General features: G+C 36.0%; 1 protein-coding gene across 2 annotated transcripts in view; it reads right to left on the bottom strand.

Annotated features, from left to right (window-relative positions):
• LOC107656499 (serine/threonine-protein phosphatase 2B catalytic subunit alpha isoform-like) overlaps window positions 1-8475 on the bottom strand; it is a 42564-nt gene that overhangs the window by 23809 nt on the left and 10280 nt on the right. For both annotated transcript variants that reach the window (XM_016444380.1, XM_016444381.1), the window contains exon 3: window positions 4543-4667. In XM_016444380.1, coding sequence (XP_016299866.1) covers window positions 4543-4667 — 125 coding nt within the window. The remainder of the gene's footprint in view (window positions 1-4542; window positions 4668-8475) is intronic.

Genomic DNA, 8475 nt, shown 5'->3' with positions numbered 1-8475 from the left:
CACTGCAGCTGCCGTTAGAAGTCCCGGTTGCTATAGAAACAGTCAGCGTTCTGAGACGTGCGCCTTAGGACTGTGCATGCGCACTGGCTGGTCTAGCCTGAGAAATAAGCTTTTTATAACGCCATTTGAGCAAAATGAACAACATTTATGACACAGCTGTTGTCAGATTTCTTTCGTGATTTCAAATATGAAATTTAATCGCAAGCTTACTAAACAGTTTTGGAGAATTTGATGTTTCCCCATTCAAAGAGATAGGAGTTGCACTTGCATGCCCGGGAGGCGTTTCAAAGATGGCCACAGAGTGGTTTCCACCACTGACAATAACCATAGTTTAACCATGGTATATTTTAGTAAAACTATGGTTATACAAATGGTAGTCAATATGCTAAAAAAAAAAAAAAAAAAACATGGTTACTACACTTTTACTATAGTAAAACCATGGTTAATTTTCGTAAGGGAAAACTATAAATTATTAATGTAAACAACTATTATCAATCAACTATTAATTAAATATATTTTATTTAGCTGTCTTAATTGTTTATATTTTTATATTGCATTATCTTCTTGTTGATCCACCAGTTCACATTTACAACTATGCGTGTTTGCAGCGTAAAAACATGGGTTGATTTTCACACTGGTATGATCAAAAACAGCAACCCGTCCAGCAGGAGGCGCTTTTGAAGCGGCAGAAATACTGCGGTTTCCCCGGTAACGGCAGTAAACAAAGCAGCGCAGCAGCTGACTTTGAAACATGCAGCGTTCATGTTTATTTAATAAATTCACAGCTTTCTGAAATTTAATCGTCACATTAGGCCATAATCGCAATTCTTGTCTTTCTTGTCCCCAAATTTAAGACCCCTTGAAATCATAATTAAGACTTTTTATGGCCTTAAATTTGATACAACTAAATTTAAGACTTTTTAAGCACCCGCGGAAACCCTGCCACCTCTCGGACAAGTTTCCTACATTAAATTTTTGTACATAAAACACACAATACGGACATTGATGCACAAACATGAATTTGTTCTAGATATCTAAAGTATATAAAAAGAATAAACCAGTCTGACAATCTCCATAATTTAGCTTAAATTGTGAAACTGACAGGCTCTGCTGTTCACAAGGGAACATTTTAAGCTCTGGACTACATGACGACATGATAGGTGCTTATAATAAACACTGAATACTAAGGAAGTTTAAAAGCAAGTAAGCCTTCATATCATGTAGTCACAGCATGATTAAGTGAACATGTTTCTCCACTCTTTAAAAACAGAAAAAGAATCGAAAACAACACTAAAGAATTGACTCCAGTGTTGATGCTAGAAATAAGGAATCAAGAAGTCGATTCTAAAAAATTTGGAATCGAACAGCCTTACTACAACTCAGGTCTTTTTTTCCTTGATCTGCTCGATGTTACATAGGCATGCTAACTCAACGTTAAGGCAAGGCAAAGCAAATCCTAATACCTCATCCTTTCAGACCAGCCACTGTCACTATGTAAAAGATGACGGTTTCCCCAAATTCTGGAAACTACATGACTAAATGCAATTGTTGACTAGGGCTGAACGATTTTGGAAAATAATCTAATTGCGATTTATCGCAGCCTCTGCGATTGAAAAATCGCGTTTTCTCATATTGCGATATTATCGCAAATGCAATTAATCGTTCAGCCCTATTGTTGACCAACAAATCTTTATTGGAGATATTATGGCATAATCTGCTTTACCTCTCTTTTGTGCTTATGTGTGGCAGTTGATGCACTGTTGGTAATGTGGCGGTGTAGCCAGTGATAATGCCTTAACAGATGGTTCAGAGAAGATGTCAGATTCTCAGCCAAGTAAGAATGAACCCAGCCTTGCATGCAAATACATATCCCCACTGGAACAATCACAAATCCCTAAATACTAATCTACTCTATAATAATAGAGTATCAGGAAAAACACTGCTGTTAGGGTAAAGATATGGTTAGGGTAAACTGTGCATAGACTGAACAAGACAGGCAGAATAAGACTCTTACTTAATGGCCCACATGGAACCTGCACTGACACACTAGCTTTCAAAAGTTTGAGGTCAGTAAGATTAGATTTTTTTTTTAAAGAAATGAATACTTTTATTCAGCAAGGACACATTAAATCAAAAGTGATAGTAAATACATTTATTTCTGAAGGTTACAAAGGATTTTTATTTTAAATAAATGCTGCTCATTTGAACTTTGTTCATCAAGCAATCGTGACAAAAACTTATCACAGTTTCAACAAAAATATTAAAGGTGCATTAAGCGATTTTTGAAAAACGTCGGACCAAGCCCCAAAACAAACTCGCAGCCAATCAGCAGTAAGGGGCGTGTCTAGTAATGAAAGGGAGAAGAGAGCGCTCAGTGAGTGCACAGGACGGATATTAGCAGATTGACTATAGATAGCGAGAGATGGCAGATAAAAATAGAGGAAAATTTCAGAGGAACAAAACATTAAAAAGAAGGGTTACGATCAGGCAAGAGGTAGGACCCACGTAAATACTGGAGCAGCTTCCAGCGGTTGAGAGAACTCAAGGAGCGGGAAGGCCTGGAATCGGACGCAGAGGTTGCTTTGTTTCTTCTTGATAGGTGAGTTATGTTGATTTTGATTTTTCACACAACTATTCTGTGTTGGCTTTTGCTTGAATATGCTTGGATGGCAGTCACAGCAGATTCTGCCATCGTCGCTGCCATTGTGAATGTACGTGTGGGGCGGAGTTATCAAAATAGGGGCGGAGTTATCAAAATAGGGGCGAGGTCCTGTTGGGGTATGGGCGTGTTTGTTTTGGTGCTTTCAAATATCAACATAATTTGGCAAAAATTGCACACCTCTTTACTCTCGCGTGTCACGTGACCGAGTGTAATCGCAGCCTCTGCGATTGAAAAATCGCGTTTTCTCATATTGCGATATTATCGCAAATGCAATTAATCGTTCAGCCCTATTGTTGACCAACAAATCTTTATTGGAGATATTATGGCATAATCTGCTTTACCTCTCTTTTGTGCTTATGTGTGGCAGTTGATGCACTGTTGGTAATGTGGCGGTGTAGCCAGTGATAATGCCTTAACAGATGGTTCAGAGAAGATGTCAGATTCTCAGCCAAGTAAGAATGAACCCAGCCTTGCATGCAAATACATATCCCCACTGGAACAATCACAAATCCCTAAATACTAATCTACTCTATAATAATAGAGTATCAGGAAAAACACTGCTGTTAGGGTAAAGATATGGTTAGGGTAAACTGTGCATAGACTGAACAAGACAGGCAGAATAAGACTCTTGCTTAATGGCCCACATGGAACCTGCACTGACACACTAGCTTTCAAAAGTTTGAGGTCAGTAAGATTAGATTTTTTTTTTAAAGAAATGAATACTTTTATTCAGCAAGGACACATTAAATCAAAAGTGATAGTAAATACATTTATTTCTGAAGGTTACAAAGGATTTTTATTTTAAATAAATGCTGCTCATTTGAACTTTGTTCATCAAGCAATCGTGACAAAAACTTATCACAGTTTCAACAAAAATATTAAAGGTGCATTAAGCAATTTTTGAAAAACGTCGGACCAAGCCCCAAAACAAACTCGCAGCCAATCAGCAGTAAGGGGCGTGTCTAGTAATGAAAGGGAGAAGAGAGCGCTCAGTGAGTGCACAGGACGGATATTAGCAGATTGACTATAGATAGCGAGAGATGGCAGATAAAAATAGAGGAAAATTTCAGAGGAACAAAACATTAAAAAGAAGGGTTACGATCAGGCAAGAGGTAGGACCCACGTAAATACTGGAGCAGCTTCCAGCGGTTGAGAGAACTCAAGGAGCGGGAAGGCCTGGAATCGGACGCAGAGGTTGCTTTGTTTCTTCTTGATAGGTGAGTTATGTTGATTTTGATTTTTCACACAACTATTCTGTGTTGGCTTTTGCTTGAATATGCTTGGATGGCAGTCACAGCAGATTCTGCCATCGTCGCTGCCATTGTGAATGTACGTGTGGGGCGGAGTTATCAAAATAGGGGCGGAGTTATCAAAATAGGGGCGAGGTCCTGTTGGGGTATGGGCGTGTTTGTTTTGGTGCTTTCAAATATCAACATAATTTGGCAAAAATTGCTTAGTGCACCTTTAAGCAGCACAACTGTTGTCAACTGTGATAATAATAAGAATTGTTTCTTGAGCACCCAATCGAATTGTTACTGTATTTTTGATCAAATAAATGCAGCCTTGGTGAGAATAAGAGATTTCTTTTAAAATCATTCAAAAAAGCTTTTGAATGGCAGTATATTGGCGAGAAATCAAAAACAATGTGTTAAAGCTACTTTGAGTGTACTACACATTTATTAGTGGCTAAATACATAAACATGTTAGCCTAAATATTGAAAAATAAATAAATAAATGCACAAATGACTGTGGAAATGTAGAAATCTTTGAATAACAGGGTTTCAGTGTCCAGTGGGAATCTGTGAACCTGATTTCTGCAGGTGCAGATTCTATGTGGTCCTCTTGTTGTAGATTATTTCAGTTGAAGAACACGCACTCACCTCAATACTGAAGTATCCTCTGTCCACATAATCGCCCAGGAAGAGATAGCGCGTGTTGTCGGGGGAACCACCAACTTCAAAGAGCTTCATGAGGTCGAAGAACTGTCCGTGAACGTCACCACATACTACAGGTAAAAAGGAAGCACAACAAAAGCTTAACATGATGCATCACTTTCAGTGAATGGTACTTAATGCCTGCCTCATACTGAAATCAATGGCAATTGTAAGCAAAGTGAAACGGTAAAAGTTTTTTTGTATCACATCACATTTAACACAAATGCCATAGAGATAATGGACTGGACGGAGACCAAACACTTCACATAAATCCATCCTACCTGCATCATCTAGCCAGCAACGGCCACATGTACAAGACTGCACTGTCACTTAGCAACAACGATACTATATCTGAAAATACAGAGGCTGGATCCATTTATAAAACAGGCTGTATCTAGAGCCAGAGGGGTTTGTGACATCTATTAATTCGTGTTCAAAGGCAGCAATATCTATAGAGGACAGATGAGCTCTAATTCATCTGCATCATAAAATACTGTGGCATGACGCACACAACAGCTCGAAGAATTAAACCTTGAAGCACAACATCTTCATCAAATAATTGAGTAAGTTTAACAGGCTCTGTTTGTCACTGATAAGGCCCATCTGAATTTAAGATTACCCAGATACGATGCAGATTCTTGTGTATAATCTGTAAATTCCCATTATACAATTTCCTGTCACTCTCTTCTATCTACCTATCTATCTGTCAAATAAAAGAAGCAAAAGCCCATAACTAATTTACTATTATGCAATTTCTCATAAACCAGAGTGATTAGAGATGATCAAAATGGTTGACTAATTTTCTAACATCTAAATAAGCAATTATTGAGGTCGACTGGTTTATATAACCTAGACGTAACTTTTTTAAAATATATTTTAGCGTCTTTAATTAGTGTGCTCGTAAAACCAATGTGCACAGTAAAACCTTCTTTAAAAAGTTTACATTCGTCATGAATTTAAAATGATTACTACTACAATTATCGACAAGTGAATTTAGGCAATACAAATTTACAGTATGAAAAGAATGAAAAGTATATGTAGTATGAAAAAACTAGTGCTGTCAAATCGATTAATCATGATTAATCACATCCAAAATAAAAGTTGTGTTTACATAATATATGTGTGTGTACTGTGTATATTTAAATACACACACATACATGTATATATTTAAGAAATATTAAATGTATACATATTTATATTATACATAATATAAATGTATATTATACATACAGTAATATAATATTTATATTATACATAATATAAATTCAATAGATTTATATTATACATAAATATAATATATATTACATATATTTCTTAAATATGTATGTGTATACATATAAATATACACAGTACACACACATATATTATGTAAATACAAACTTTTATTTCGGATGCGATTAATTGCGATTAATCGATTTGACAGCACTAGAAAAAACAGATATTCTTTTCAAAATTGGCTAAAATTACATTTAACAGTGTTCTTAAATTATTAGTGTTTTTAAAAATTAACTTTAAGTAAGCTTTAGATGACAACAAAGGTTTATAGGGGAAATGAGCATGCACATTAAATATCCAATATTGCCCGACTGATAGAAAATCAATCGATCAATTAAAAATCAATTTAAAAGCTGCAACCCTAAAATCACGCATCCCTAATTTTTTTAATAGTAAAGTTGAATGTAGACAGGAAAGTGGCTTAATTCAATCAGGGTCAGGTGCACTCAAAACCAGACATAATATGAAAGTCTTCCTTTAGAGCAAATTAGCTGACTTGCCATTCAGGCAACCCTCCATTTAGTTGATTGGTTTTTGCACATCCCTCCTAGTGTCCACTGAAGCATCACTGAACACATTCCGCTGCAGGATCTGTGACTGTTTCCTGTGTTGTGCTCCACTGATCTGCAGACAGCATCTCCAAATGAGTTTGCCGCAGCTGATTCTCCAGTGACAGTTTGTAATACTAAATCAGGTAATCTCTGCAAAGAACTCAACAGCAATGCCAATATGGTGTGCCTGTTGAAAACGGTTTTCACAGATGGAGTATGGGCCTACTTGAAAGGTTACTTATCAACCAAACCAATCGTTTTATGATTTATTATTTTATTGTTGGCTGAAGGTACACACACTGATGCCAATGAAGTGTAATAATGAATATTTGAAATGTTGCATGAAGTTTCCATGAGGGAAAAAACACCTTTTTTGGAGCATTTTTTCTTAGGAACTAGATTCAGCCACAGCAGAACAAAACCACAAGTCAGAACAAAGTGCGTTTTAATCAAGACAGATGGTCATCTCCCTCAAGCCCTACTAAAGATGCTCTTGCTTTCTTACCAGTGATTGGAGCCTCCACCTCTAGCATGCACTTCTCCTGCCTTAGGATGTTGGCACCCTCGTTTATGATGCGCAGCGCAACGTCCTCCTCCACACGTCCCTCTTTGATCAAATGGTTCTTCAGTATCTCAGCATTGGGCTTACCATCCACATATAGGTCCTTCACTGTCAGCCGCTGGTGAGGGGGCAGTGGCACTGCTGTAGGTACAACAAGAGCAAAATATCAGTTGATAATGTGCTCAACTTTTACAACATTAGCAAGGCAGCTGCAAGTATGGAAAACAAGCTTCAGTCATAGAAAAGAGGAGGTACAAAGTATGCCCACTACGAGTGATAAAGAGCCAATATAAAAGAGTTAAGGAATAAAAGGTCATTTAATTATTCAAACATAATGTTAATAAATCACTTTTTAAATGGACAAATGAATAGACATACACTACATTTCGAAAGTTTGGGGTCAGTAAGACTTGTTTTATGTTTTTGAAAGTCTCTTATGATCACCAAGGGTGAATTTATTTGATAAAAAATACAGTAAAACAGTAATGAAATTATTACGATTTAAAATAACTGTTTTCCATTTTAAAGGGGTTCTATTATGCTTTTTCACTTTTTGTATTTTAGTCAGTGTGTAGTGTGTATGTTTGGGCATAAAAAAGATCTAGAAAGTTACAAATCTCAAAGTCCACTCCAAAGAGAGATATTTCGTTTTTAAAAAATCCCTTTTCAAGAACTACAACGAACGGCTCGTTTGGACTACAGCGTTGTTTTCCGGGTTTTGTGATGTCACAAAGCGGCCCATTAGAATATCATTAAAATAATTCCTGCCTATGGGAGAAAGTTATTGTAATAATGTAAATTATGTGAAAAATAATGCGTTTTTTGAACCACCAAGCATGAGAGTATGTTCTAGTACACCCCTAAAACAAAATCAAGACTTTGTAAAAGAGCATAATAGGACCCCTTTAATATATTTTTTTAAATGTAATTTATTCTGTGATATCAAAGTAAAATTTTCAGCAGCCATTACTCCAGGCTTCAGAGTCACATGATCCTTAAGAAATCATTTTAATATGCTGTCTTGGTGCTCAAGAGACTTATCAATTTTGAAAACAGTTGTGCTGCTTAATATTTTTGTTGAAACCTTGATATATTTCTTCAGGCTTCTTTGATGAATAGAAACAGCATTTAATTTGAAATAAAAACAACATTAAAAACGTTGTAACAGTCACTTATGATCAACTTTATGCATTCACTTTCTTTACTGTTTTTTTCTATCCATTAATTCATCACATTTGGATATACATCACAATATAAAAAAAGATCTGTCGTTTCACTGCGACTAACTGCATTTTAAAACAAAGTATTACATTTTTATTAATTTATCAAAAAAAGATTAATTTATATTATAAGTAGTAGCTTTACCAGTTAGACAAAATGGTATATTATTAGCCATTTATAAGTTATTGGTCATAACAAGAAAGTAATAATCAGTTCTTCCCTAAAACCACTGCACACGTTTGTTGATGAAAACATTTTCACATCGCTTAG

The sequence above is a fragment of the Sinocyclocheilus anshuiensis genome, unplaced genomic scaffold (genome assembly GCF_001515605.1).
Source record: "Sinocyclocheilus anshuiensis isolate Anshui unplaced genomic scaffold, SAMN03320099.WGS_v1.1 scaffold1931, whole genome shotgun sequence".
Lineage (NCBI taxonomy): Eukaryota > Metazoa > Chordata > Actinopteri > Cypriniformes > Cyprinidae > Sinocyclocheilus > Sinocyclocheilus anshuiensis.
This window is presented reverse-complemented; position numbering and strand designations above follow the sequence as displayed.